The 14,734-nt window shown below is 32.6% G+C and overlaps 2 protein-coding genes across 3 annotated transcripts in view; one reads left to right on the top strand and one right to left on the bottom strand.

Moving 5' to 3' along the window:
• The window catches only part of LOC126774192 (sphingosine kinase 1-like), a 311,061-nt gene that overhangs the window by 164,528 nt on the left and 131,799 nt on the right, over positions 1-14,734 (bottom strand). The gene's annotated exons all lie outside the window — the stretch shown is intronic.
• Positions 1-14,734, top strand: part of LOC126774201 (cyclin-dependent kinase 14) — a 74,097-nt gene that overhangs the window by 54,747 nt on the left and 4,616 nt on the right. For both annotated transcript variants that reach the window (XM_050495609.1, XM_050495610.1), the window contains exons 4-9: positions 4,451-4,656; positions 8,142-8,233; positions 11,784-11,958; positions 12,375-12,499; positions 12,611-12,747; positions 14,411-14,550. In XM_050495609.1, the coding sequence (XP_050351566.1) occupies positions 4,451-4,656; positions 8,142-8,233; positions 11,784-11,958; positions 12,375-12,499; positions 12,611-12,747; positions 14,411-14,550 (875 nt within the window). The remainder of the gene's footprint in view (positions 1-4,450; positions 4,657-8,141; positions 8,234-11,783; positions 11,959-12,374; positions 12,500-12,610; positions 12,748-14,410; positions 14,551-14,734) is intronic.

Below are 14,734 nucleotides of genomic sequence, written 5' to 3' on the forward strand. Positions count from 1 at the left end.
CGGTCTATAAAAGTATACTGTATGAGACATAATATCCAAGGCACAGCTAAGAGTAAAACAAGGTCAAAATAGGTAATTCTTAAATATTTTTAATTAAAAATGAAAACACACTTCATTCAAGTATATTTAAAAGAGATGTAGAACTGGTTTGGGATGTACATTATAGTGAGAAGAACCGGAAAAATACTCAGTAATTATTGATTTTCACTAATTAAAATACATTTAATTATTATTTATACTTAATAAATTAACGAGAACACGCGTTATTATTTATGATATTTTATAAAATTCTTTAAATATTACCGTTTACCTATGTCTATCAATATCAAAATATACATGTGTACTTAATTCTAGTTGATTTTTACAAGGAATTATGAATCATTTTTAACGATTATATTAAATGTAAAGACCGGTTTGGAATGTATTTCGACTGAGATGAAACGCCAATAGAGTTAGTCAAATACAAAATTCAATTTATATACATATCCTGACAAAGTACATACTCCACGCTTTTTATCATCTGTATAATATTGTGTTGAGTAATATGTATTGTTTATTAATATTTTTTATAAAGAACTATTTAAATTTATTAAAGGGAAAAGTTAAATATATGCGGTATTTTAATAAAAAAACGAATACCTTTATACGGGAAGGACTTATCTTACAAGCTTATCCTTAATTTTCGTGTTTATACAGTTATTGACACAGATTCTATCAAAATGATCAACTTTATTCTGAATATACAACATGCATTTTAAAGCCGACTAAGTAATAAAATAAAAAATATAACAAAAGGCAATATTGTAACTATTAATATAAACTTATTCCAATGTAATTAATTTGTTAATTAGATCCTTCTAAATCTACACGGATAATACAATAGTCAAATTTACCCTCCAGCGATTTCAAGAAGCGTTGCCTGATACTCTGGTTACCTACTTGTACTTAATTGGGTATTTAATTGAATAACTTAATGCATGAATTTCAGGGTATTAATCATGTTACAATATATCGATAATTATGTGCGGAGGTTCTATTTAATATACATTTTGATTAAATGTTAAACATGTCTACATCTTGTATGTATTAAGATGATTGGGGTCGATGTGTAATCGATTAACATTTTCTACGGCATAATGTGTGTTGCACTTGACATTATTATATTAAAATATTACGTAGTAATACATAATTGTTGTAATCAATCATAGTAATCCCGCGTCTGGCACTCCCACTTTGTGTACTTCAATCACCCGGAGGGAATATATCGTGTCGCAAGCTATATGCAATTGTTAATTTGACATTAACCTAAACATTTTTAAATTAATTAAAATAATATTATTTTATATTTTTTGTGAATATAGTCTAAAACAGTTTTATAATTTTTATCTGTTTTTTTATTATTTTATTTTAACTTTCCCGTGTGGTGCATTCAGCAAGATGCTCTTCAGGGAAAGGGAAAGGCTCGAATCAATTTGCTCCCGAGTTAGTACTGACCAAGGGTGGGGAATTTTTTTCAGCATTTCAACAGTCAGAGTTCAAGAGTCATCGCTGTGGCCTGAAAACACTCGAAAGAATAACTACCGACCTTGCTCAGGGTGCACCACGAGCATGTGATTGACCCATACGTGGTAATTTTAAAATTAGTAGCGAACAGTAATCGAAAACTTGCCTTGTCGTAAAACATATTTTTAAGTTATTATACTTTTTATAAATAAACTTATTTAATATGTTTATTTCATTTGAAATCAGTTTTCCTCACTTAGTATGTATTACATTCATATTTGTATAAAAAGAGAACAAGATGATTTATAAAAAATACAATATCGTTCAAATTTTTACATAAAATAAATCTTTTTTTTTATAAATTGCTTAAATCATATTTTATCTTTCCCCCATCCATACCTGAAATGACAAATGGCAAATGTCCAAATGTCCATTTTAATTACGGAAATGTCACCGAAAACGAACGGCCGGCTGAAATTGAATGTCACTTTAGGGCCCAATAAACATTTTTATTCTCTTCTATGAATTACGATACCAACGAATCCCGCGTGTACGTCACATGCCGCATAACGAATGTCAAAAGACCATAGCCGTAAAACGAGCCTGCGATAACTAAACGTCAGTAAATAATAATTTATGTAGCTTTCAAACTTTGGAACTAAATTACCAATTTATTAATTATTGGGTGCGACTGGCGGTTAACTATCGAGTTCGTATAATGCAACGTTGCTATATGTACCGTTTCTGATGCAAAAAGGTGTTTCACCTCTTCGATGTGTAGATTTTCATATCCGTTTTTATCTCGACATATAACTTATTCATGTGATTTTTATAAATTCTTCCATGTGTATATTTAATTTTCAATACAGCTTCCAAAGACGTTATTACGGCGGTATGTATAACTGTAAAGCATAATTAAATCCGTTCGGTACATCTTGCGAGACTCCGTTATGCAGTCGACTTGTTAACGTGAATCTGAGTTGTAGAATTGAATGTTGTTATTTTAAAAATAACTTATTAACTTTCTGATCTTCTATGTAAATCGCGTAAGGTTTGCATAAGGTTAGACATTTTTACATGTCAAACAGTAGCCGGGTACTTCTCGTAAACTTTTGCACAAATAAGATGCTGTCACATTTCATTATGGAACGAAATTGATGACCCAATTCTTTTATTTTCAAAAATCCTTCCTTACTGGATGCCAATGTCATAAACCTCACTCTAAATTGAATACTCCAGCAGTCAAGAGTAGTCAAAATTTGCTATTATATACAGATAAAGAAACTGTCATTATTGTGTAAAAGCCTTTTCGGAGCGTGAAAGCTGATGAGCGTAAATTGTGTCTATTCTATTTCGCATTTCCATTGAATTGAAATATTTTTTAAATTCTATATAATAAATATAAAAAAAAAAATCTTTATTATTTATATTTATGTAAACGTTACGTCTAAATTATAAATGATATAATTTGTATGAGGAACAGTTTCTCCACACGTATCCCTGAATTTGGTACCAACCGCGCCTCAACTATGTTCCTGTGACCTACTTACATTATTATATAGATGTTTATTGCCGAGATGGCCCAGTGGTAAGAACGCGTGAATCTTAACCGATGATCGTGGGTTCAAACCCGGGCAAGCACCACTGAATTTTCATGTGCTTAATTTGTGATTATAATTCATCTCGTGCTTTACGGTGAAGGAAAACATCGTGAGGAAACCTGCATGTGTCTAATTTCACTGAAATTCTGCCACATGTGAATTCTACCAACCCGCATTGGAGCAGCGTGGTGGAATAAACTCCAAACCTTCTCCTCAAAAAGAGGAGAGGAGGCCTTTAGCCCAGCAGTGGGACATTCACAGGCTGTTACGGATTACGGTTTATTGCGTGTACAAGTATTATGCATGCAATTTTAATTTAATTTATATGTACGATGTTTTAACTCTGTATAGTTTCATTTGTTTAGAAAATAAAGGTAAAAAGTTGTGGCTCTGACCTATTTTCAATGTAGAATCGTAGTGTCCTGCAATGACTGGGGAATTTATTTTTATATACAAATACGATTGGGGGCATCTCTGAAGTAATACGCTGACATTTCTGTGTGTTTGAAATTTGTTGTAACTAGGTACATCATATAAATAATTTGTTTCGTTTAATTGTTGTTGTGTCGCAGATCTGTGATTTTTCGTGCCATTTCGTGCATGCTTTGAAGGCAATTAGGAGAAAAATATTTGGTTAGCAAAAAGTAGCTTTTTTATGTAAATGATATTCACCATTATTTCGTTTGTAATAAATTATTATTATACCCCTCTCATAAACATCAAGAAATCTCTTGATAAATATTGAAAATCGCAATCTGTAGATCACTAATTTTCTCTCCCATCTTATCCCCCATTTATCCAACGTGATCGATTGTCTTCATAATCGATTTGTATAATACAACCGATTTCTCTGCCTGCTATGATTTATTCGCATCGTGTTTACATCACGCCGATAGCGCCTTTGTGACGCTAACGCTTCGGAGAGCCCTTCAGAGCGGTAATATTGACGCCGTAAAAAATTGTTTTTTCTTTAATCGCCTCTCTTCTATTTGAAAGAGAATTGATATAACAATCGAAAAAAATATATAATAAACGCTTTAATTTATTACTTACAATTTTCATGTTCATACATAATGTTTTTGGTTTCCAATACAGTACTAATACAATTAAAATTTTCCGGTTATTATTGTTTATTATCATTAAATATATATTTCACTCATTCAGTAGAAGTCGAATGGTTATTTATTTGATATGAAACGCACATCTTTCGCCTCGTCCGAATGAACCAAAGATTTAACAAAGAGAAGGTAAAGAAGTACTAAAAAATTTAATTTACCAAAGTGCTTCCATCGCCTCTGGGAATGCTCTTCCATTTATGATATTAACAACATTATATATTGTCCTAGAGTGGAGTGGCGGCGGTGGCAACGGTGAATACCGTGTTCGAAGGCAGCTGTCGGTATCTTCAGACTCGAAACTCCTAGACGAGGGTGCGAGGGAGGACGCGAGGGTAGTGATGAGGCCGAAACGACCACCCAGGCCAAAGTCGGAAGCTTTCCTTGGCCCACACGAACATTCTAATCGTCGGACCAAGCGGTTTAGTGCCTTTGGGGTGAGTGTAACTAATTTAGTAGTTTGTATGTTTAATGTTATTATAGTGCTAATTAATTCGGAACATCTGTTGTTACATATTTGCTTTAATATTTGGATTAATATTGTATCTCATTCACAGTACACGAAGTTTGTTATTTAATTGTGTTTTAATGCAAATCTGTGATAATTATAAATTGTATACACTATTAATTAAGTGGGTACATGAATATGATTTCCTATATCTATGTTAATTGGGGTTTAGTGAGAATGATAACAATTTTTTGCGGCCATAGAACCATTTTATGTGTCGAGATCTTCGTGGATCATTTAGCAAGTCGGGGCGGTCAGTCGTAAAGGTCCCATGAGGGAAAAATAATGGAGCCACTGTTCGCTCAGTGACTCGCATTGATGATGAATACAAAAAGAAAGCTCAGACAGTGATGTATGTGATATTTTCATATCATAGAGATGTGCTGTTTGATATTAACTCATATTCAAAGTTATCTCACACGTTTTTTAAATTAGAAATTCTTGGTGACGCAATGTTCAATGGAAATAAGATATTTCTTTTGTTGACATAAGAATAGCACGTATATCAGTACGTTTGAAGTCGGAGAACGATGCGTCGGTCACTAAAAGGCTTTACGTGATAGCATATAAAGATAACCCGCGACATTGCCTTAGCATACAATATCCGTATAAGGTGAGAACTGTCTTATTAAAATCGTTCGAACAGTATGTAGACAATGAAGTCTCTGATTGTACCGTACTTGGGGGACGGAAAGTGAAATGGAACGAATGTAACCATTATGCATTGTGTGTTAATGTTTGAAATATCTGCTCTATTTTATTATATTTTTGTAATTTTTAACCGAAAGCAAATCCTTTAATTTTAATTTTCATTCTCGTAATTTAACTTTGTGTTAAATTAATTATAATATTTTTAACTAAAATATTTATTTTATGTAACAATGACTTCTAATTATATAATTTATAATTTTTTTGTGTTCATAATAACATATTAAATGTCATACTTCAGGTAACTAAAATAATAATCCTTAACAATTTTATATTTGGAATGTATTAATTAATTACTGTAGCGCTTAATTCCTACGAAAATAAATATTTATTAAGAAAACGACAGCGAACATCTATTTCTAACTTCCCCGACGCCTGAGCCCGCATACCGACTGCCGTAACAAACCGTATCACATTAGTTAAATCAAATATTTAGACAGGCGCTAGCGAAGAAAGCGAAACGAAGTAAGCGGGAACTAAGCAACGGTTCGAGATAACGCGAACAAGCACGCGCACTAAACATATCTTTAAACTACGTTATATTTATAAATACTGGTGAGCAAACGGAGTTAGTACGTGTAACAAAAATATGTATTTTAATTTTTTATTTGATGTATATGTTCAAATAAGTATAAATTAAGTCACACTGCCTTAAATTATATACAACTACGATAAACCATCCTATTAAATCGCTTATTGACTAGAACCTGCCCATGTGTATATATCTTATTTGGAATGTATATAATATTTAAGACTTATTTAATATTGATTTTAATACAATTATTCTACAAGCATATCGTTTATATGTACGGTTACAAAGATAAGACACAAAACGTACGGCAGCACAGCTGTGGAGCTGAAAGCACTTCACGATAGACTAATCGTTATAAACAACTGCTGCGGAAGATATTCTAAGCGATAATAAATTGCCGCGACATTACTTACGGTATCCACATTCTTACGCTACGGAGTCGTACGGTTTGAGTATATATGTATGTACTTATTTATATACGTTTCCCCAATGAACAGCTTCTTGATAGATATTTATTATACTATTCAAAAAGGTTTCTGCTTTCAGAATTATATTGAACCTACTAAAGTAACGATTGTGATCATTTTTGGTTAAATATCATTAGAGATTACATTTGTCATCCCATTAGTTTGACTTATATTTAAAAAAATACTTATACAAAATAAGTACGTAAAAAGTGTAGCTGATACAAACGCGTAGAATTAATAGGTATTCGGTGGTTTTCTTGTTGGATATATAGATATAAAGTGTTAATTGTAAATAATGATTACATATTCACATTGTTATATAATAAAATAGCGATTTTCTTAACGTTTTCGGTGCGGTGGATGCAACGATTGTTGCTTGTGAATAGTAAAATTATTATTTAAAAGTTGTTCATAAGCTTATTCGAATAAAGTTTAATTTCTTTTAAGTATAAAAATAAATATATATGTATATTTCAGTTGCTACATGTCAAAAAACAATTAATTGAAATTGAGACAATCCTAGTATCTTATTAGTAGTTCCTTAATAGTATACTAGACAATAATAGTGTCTTTATAGGATAATATCAATAGGCAATGTAATTACTACCAGTATATGTAGTATGGATATTGTATTCTGTTTCTTTTAAATTTTAAAGTCATTTTGAGTGCGAAGCGCTTTGAGTCTACATTCATCATTCGCACTGCGAAACTTTGGAATGCTTTGCCTGAGTCCGTATTTCTCGATAGGTACAATTTTGGTGTCTTCAAATCCAGAGTAAAAAGGTTTCTTATAGGCAAGCGTGCTATATCTTAGACCGTGTCGATGCTTAACATCAGACAAGTCAACTGTCAAACGCTGGCCTATTAATAGTAAAAAAAAAAAAACAGAGTGTGCTGTCACTTTCTCAGTATGTGTATGTATGAATATATGAAGGAAATTGCAAACAAAATACAATTTCAGAGTTGATTTAAATTCTTTTATAAAAAAGACAGATTGGAATCGAGTTAAAAATAAGTAACTTTTGAAAATTTTATAAAATATCGGGCTGTATTTTTAATCCGAACCTCACCTCGGCCCTGTCAATTCAGTGCCATGTAGTTTTTCAGGTTTTATTTTATTGTCAATAACGTGAGCGGGTTGTAAAGCTTACATCAATTTAATGTTTGGAAAACTGGTATTTTTAGATTTTATTGTTTAGATTTATATGTTATATCAATATCATATATTAAAATAAATATGTTTATTGATTTGAAATAATATGTTTTTCAATATAATTTCATACTATTAATTTTACAAGTTGCATATGAGAAAACTTTTGTTATCCGGGTGTAGGTATATAAATAACAGATGCCCGTTATTTTATCTATCACCTTAATAATATTTGAAGTCAAATAACAAACAATTTTCTCAGTTAAATTACTATCGTAATAAAATTAGATGACTTAGTTAAAATTAGATTATATTTTTTCTACGGCCATGCAGCAATAATCAGTATTGTTGTGTTCTGGTTCGAATGGTGAGTGAGCCATATATTGTCTTGTAAATCAATATTTTTGATAAATGTATTATGGAAGTTTTATTATAACATTTAATATGAAACTATAGAAATGTATTAGGATAGTCGCATAGTTATTCAGTCACGTGATGCTTGTGGGCGATTCAATTGTCGAGTGAACATTGACGAATAATCATCCTATTGTCGGCAGGGTGACTCCCCCTTCGGAAAATCCGAGGCTTATATTAAACTGGAGCAGCTCGGCGAAGGCTCCTACGCTACAGTATATAAGGGGTATAGCAAGTGAGTATATTTTAACTAAATAATAATAAAACGTATTATAACTTTTACTAAAAAGCATATTAACAGATTATTTTAAGCTAATTTTTATTAAATAATTATATGTATTGTTCATTATGTATTTTTTTATTTAAATGTGTAACAAGTTATCATAAAAAAGACAATCGTTATGAATTTTACAATGAAATAACTTTCAACCTATAAAATAAAATATATTTTATTTCATCACATACTGTTGGTAAAAACCGAATATCGTAATGACAAGTCTAAGAATTATTTAGTATTCATCATTTCCAGATATCGCACGTATAACACTTATTCTAAGAAAATACTATTTTTCAACTTATTGGAATTATTTCTAAAAACACTAATCGCCATAATATGTAACTTAGATTACATAAATTATACAGAGGCTTAATAGTTGCTGTATACATTCAAGTAATAAATTAAACATATTTTTTAAATAAGGATGGTTCATACTCAAACGAATCCATATTTTAAAAAATATCTATTTATTATTAATTATTTATTGTTGGTTCCAATCGAAGAATCGATATTTTCCTTTTGTTTTATCACGCAAAATATCGGAGCAGGGCGTTATACATTCGGTAAACCCTTTGACTTTGGTCGATATGCAAAATAGGATCCTCTTAGCCTACTTTGTTCTGAACCAACCGTGTTTTATGCGGACCTCTCGTTTTAAAACGAGCTCTGAAATATTCAATGGTGTATTGTTGGCTTCGCTGAATATTTTGTTGAATTGTTGACACCGGTTTGCATAACTCGGGCGTCGCTGCATGCTATATGTTGGATTGTAGTGCTTCTGAATGGATTTGAAATATGAGATATGTCTCACTTGATATGGATATTTATGTGAAAAGAGTCCATTATAGTTCCGAACTACTACTACTGAACATGTATGTTTTACTCTGTATTTTTAATTTCCGTTCGGCGCGTGTATTTGGTTTTATTTTTACTTTAATAATCATAAAATATTCTATTTCAACCATCAACTTAACCTAGTTATCAATAAAACTGGAGCCTGTCTTAACTAAAAGATTGGACTGTAATACCTTCGGAATGTCAGTAGAAATGGTAGGCTCAAAATGTCTATTTTATTTTTTAATGTGACAGACTAATTGAATTGTATTATAATTATTTGCTACATTTAACAAATGATCTATGATAATAATAAATCACAAATGATTAATCAATTATTCCAATCGATTAGCACGTTATATAAGATCAATGGAGACCTTTTAATTGCCGCACTTGTGTACGCTCACTGAATTACTAGACCGCAATTAGAGATTAATATCTCTATAATATGCATTAATTGGAGTTACCCTAATGGGTAACTCCAATTAATGCACAAGTTTTCGTTGGCAAGTTAGTTTTAGGTCGAAACGAATTAGCAGTTGTAAAACTGTTTACGGCATTTCTGCTGCTGATTTTATATGTGAAATTGTATTTCTCACAAAATCAAAGAGAAGAAACGAGCACGTACGATTTGCTGAATTGCTATGTTCATATCACGTGAAAGTTTCAGCGGTAACTTTATCAGATTTAGGAGTCGTGAAAGCATTAACTTTTCATGAATACTTTAACTTTTAGAATGTGTAGTTTAATCGATATTTGTTAAAGATTTATATGTGCTACTAATTTTGTATATTGGTATGTATATGCCGTTCTAATTACTTAGAACAGTCTGGTTGCAATAATAAAAATTGCGTAACAGACTACAAATGTCCCACTTGTAATGGCCGGACCGGGAGTAAGCGATAATTTTATTTTACAATGCAGCCGTGGGTTGCATAGAAGTGAGACAAAGTATTTACATACTAGTATAATAACTATTCCATTCAAATGATGCCGTATCAGTGTAAAAAATGTAAAAAATTAGCTTTTTAAATCTAAATTTTATTATTTATTTTTATTTTAGATTTAAAAAGCTAATTTTTGTAATAACATTCTATTTAAAGTATCGATGCCAGAGGTCACACTTATTAGGAATCGTGACCAAGATACTCTATACACTATATGGCCAATTATTTTCGTAGTTAGTGAAAGTCCTTAAAGCAAATTTATGCTTTTGATTATATAACCAACCTTCTCACCAATTTCGGCCTCGGTGGCTGTTCTCAAGGGAGACTAGCCAATTGCGCAGAGCATATATAACAAGCGTGTGTCTCTATTTTCTCATTTTCAAAATCGCCTAGTACAGATAATCCCACACGACCGGAATGAGTTCAGGTTTAATACTTTCGGGGGCACAGCAGTGTAAATACTGTCAACATCCAAACTCCTGGTCTCCAGGCTTAAGTGGTCACCAAACGCCCTTAGACATTTACAAGAAATGTCAACCATCACTTACATAGCCAATGTGCCACCAACCTTAGGAACTAAGATTTGATGTCCCTTGTGCCTGTAATTACACTGGCTCACTCACCCTTCAAACCGGAACAAAACAATTTCAAGTATTGCTGTTTTGCGGTAGAATATCTGATGAGTGGGAGGTACCCACCCAGACGAGCTTGCACAAAGCCACCACCAGTATATTTATAAGTCGCAGCTACTGGACCATTGAAGATATACATATGACTGTATTATACATTCGATGACAATCAACCGCTATTATTTTATTTATAATCTTACTTCTAAATGAATACTTAGTGTTCACAATATGATAATTATTAAACCGGTTTCACTTGATTCCGACGTGTCTGCTCCATGACAATGGAAATCGTAGTTTTCTCGAAAAATGTCGAGTAATGCTCGATAAATAATATAACTAAAATTCGACTAGTGAATAATTTAAATTAATTCATTACATATTTAAATCTGAATGCACAGATAAAAAATACAGAATCGTGTGACTCTTTAATATTAAAAATATCAGAACTGCGAAGCTCGTTCGCTCTAGAAGCAAGTAGCAACCCAACAAATTAGCTTACGAATACTTGAGATTGAATAATTAACTCCCCATTACAAGTTGGTGTTGAGGAACTTGGAGCTCGTGTACGTGAGTTTCGATGGCGTCGCATCTTGTGTTAAACATTATGTAGTCTTATAAAAATGAGACGTGGGTGGTGCGCTCGGTTGACATCATAGCTTCTTTAAAGCATCTTTTATCTTGAAGCTGTCTTCTTTGTTTATACATTAACTCTAAATTATTTTTAGGTTAACTTTTAGAATATTAATTAATTACTATTTGATTTTTAATTTTAATTTAACATAAATATGTACCCTTTGTGTCGACATATCAGTTACTCTAATGTACATAATAACAATCGCAATACTTAACATTTGCTTTGCCGATACATAATATATTAGTGTTTTGGTTGAAAGGGTGAGTGAGACAGTTTAATTGCAGGCAAAAGCAAAAATGAGCATTGAAGTTGTAAGGATTAAGTAATATTTCTTGCAATACCAATGTTTATTGCCACACAATATTTTAAATAAACCAGAAAGTGTATTTATTTTAAACAATTAATTTTAAAATGAGAATTTATTATTGGATCGAGAAATGTTATCATATAATAATTGTTCGCAGTTTAACACAGCAAGTTGTCGCATTAAAAGAGATCAGACTGCAAGAAGAGGAGGGCGCGCCGTTCACAGCGATACGTGAGGCGTCACTTCTCAAAGAACTGAAACACGCCAACATTGTAACGTTACATGACATCGTGCACACGAGGGAAACGTTGACGTTCGTGTTCGAATTCGTGGTGAGTTGGTTACAGACAGAGATATAGAGTCGTGAGGAATGCAGGAGTAGGGGGGGCTTATTAGATAAAAAACTTACCTGAAAGTCAAGGCTTTATACAAAAGTACGCCAGATTCACAAATAAATACAACAATTTCACTGTAAACTCACAATCAAAATGATTTAAAGCGACATGTTGTTTACAATATAGTGCATTATATTTTTCTCCATTTTCATTTGTTGAAATTGCGCTCGAACAAATTGTTTTTATATCGTTTTTATTTTAAAATTCAATAGATGAAATCGATGACTCTTTAATTAATTATCATCAAAGATCACTTATTATTTAGCTATGTATTATTATTATTATTAGGGATACATACATACATCAATTATTAACTATTATAATTATATACATACGGACATTTTTCCACACAGGACACAGACTTATCGCAATACATGGAGATGCACCCAGGTGGCCTCAATCGGCATAATGTCCGACTATTTATGTTCCAACTTCTCCGAGGTCTCGCCTACTGCCATCGGAGACGAGTTTTACACCGGTAATTAAAATCGATACGATTAATATTATCCCATTACATATTTCATACTAAATTATATCCAATATTATGTGTGATCAATGTGTTTTTATTATTTTTTGTACATTGTAACAGGGACGTTAAGCCACAGAACTTACTGATAAGCTCGCACGGTGAACTGAAACTGGCAGACTTTGGGCTCGCACGTGCGAAATCTGTTCCTAGCCACACATACTCGCATGAAGTCGTCACATTATGGTACAGGCCGCCAGGTTAGTTACTGCTTATATTATATATCTTCTATGCACCTTACCTATCTTCGGTGAGATTATCGAGTTTTATTCCGTAACAGCCTATGAATGTCCCACTGCTGGGCTGAAGGCCTCCTCTCTGAGGAGGTTTGGTGCTTATTCCACCACGCTGTTCGAGTGTGGGTTGGTGGAATACACATGTGGCAGAATCTCAGTGAACTTAGACACATGCAGGTTTCCTCACGATGTTTTCCTTCACCGTAAAGCACTAGATGAATTGTAATCACAAATTAAGCACGTGAAAATTCCGTGGTGCTTGCCCGGGTTTGAACGCACGATCATCGGTTAAAATTCACGCGTTCTTATCACTGGGCCATCTCGGCTTTTATTAGAGTGAGGGAATAGAGATGTAGCACACACTTGTGCACTATAATATATCCTAAGCAGTTTACTGGTAATTATATTGCATACAGTGGCCGAAAATCGGTCAAAAGGACCACATACTATTTTATGTTGCTTTTTATTTTGATTATTTAGGTATAGAAGTTCCAATATTCATACAGCAATAGGATTTATATATCATTATTTCAAATGAATTAATAATCGTATTTGACATACAGAATATAATTCATATAAAATTCTATTATTAAAGCGGCCATTTATGCTACACAATACATCCTAACCATTTGAACCGCAGCGGGTTTGGAACGAAATTTTAGTATTGAAATATATATGTTAATGGCCTAAATACCTCAGAGATATTGCGCTCATACAGGCTTGTTAGATGTACCGGTTCTTGAATAATCATTTTACAATGACCATATTGGTATCAAATCAGGTCAAAGTAAGGTTTTGCATGCGTAATGCTATATAATAACCTGCCGTAATATAATCTAAATTTAGTATTGTATACAGACCTATATTGAACCTATGTAACGTAATTCAGCAAAGTTATCTGTTTCACACACAAGCAAGCTCTTCTGAGATTTCATATAATTTTATGTTATAACCTATCAACGAGATAACTAAGCGGTAAAAGAAAACACCGTGAGCACACCCGTATGAGTCGAATGTAATTCTGCCACATAACATCAACTCGCCTTCAAACAACGTGGTGGAATAAGCTCTAAAACTTGTCGAGAATTTAGGAAGCCACCACCCAATAGTGGGTCATGAAATAGCTTTTACAACTTCTGTTTTATACAATTAATGAATACATAAGTACATCTTATTATTTAAATACAGTTTATCTTTATGGCTATTGTTCCACTCCTCGATCGAATGCTTAATTAATTTCTATAATCGCAATATAAATTCTTGAGATTAGTGCACAGCCATACAAAGTCTTCTATAGGACTCTATTCTATAATATTATGTCTTCCTAAACTGCCATAATGACGATATCCTTAATAAACATTCTATTTTAATATCTCTTGAATCGGCCGGCTATCAGAATATCGATTTTTCGAGGATGATACAACAATTGAAACGCTTCAGATCTCTCGTCCAATTTATATCGAGTGTACAGGTGGAGAAGGCCAGTCTATCGATGAAACAAAGGCAAACATATTCTAATATTCTAAACTTTTACGAAAACTCGGTTCAGAAATATTTAAATGAATACTTACTGATAATGTTCATAAACAAAAATCGTCAATATTATTAAATTATTTTCCTTAACTAGATGTTCTTCTCGGGAGCACGGAATATTCAACGTCGTTGGACATGTGGGGAGTTGGGTGTATATTCGTAGAAATGCTCTGCGGCGTACCCACATTCCCGGGAGTCAGAGATACGAACGATCAGCTCGACAAAATTTTCAAGGTACCTATCTACCTTACTTAAAAATACTCTTTTTGATGTAACTGTTTATAGAGAGCAATGTTCAAATACCGTGTAACTTTATTCATACTGGTTTGCACCAATTATGACATTTCACTGAACTTCCTTAGGATTCGCTTGTAATCGGTAATTCGTTTGTAGTTCAAATGACTGAGTTGGATTTTTG

The sequence above is a fragment of the Nymphalis io genome, chromosome 16, assembly GCF_905147045.1.
Source record: "Nymphalis io chromosome 16, ilAglIoxx1.1, whole genome shotgun sequence".
Lineage (NCBI taxonomy): Eukaryota > Metazoa > Arthropoda > Insecta > Lepidoptera > Nymphalidae > Nymphalis > Nymphalis io.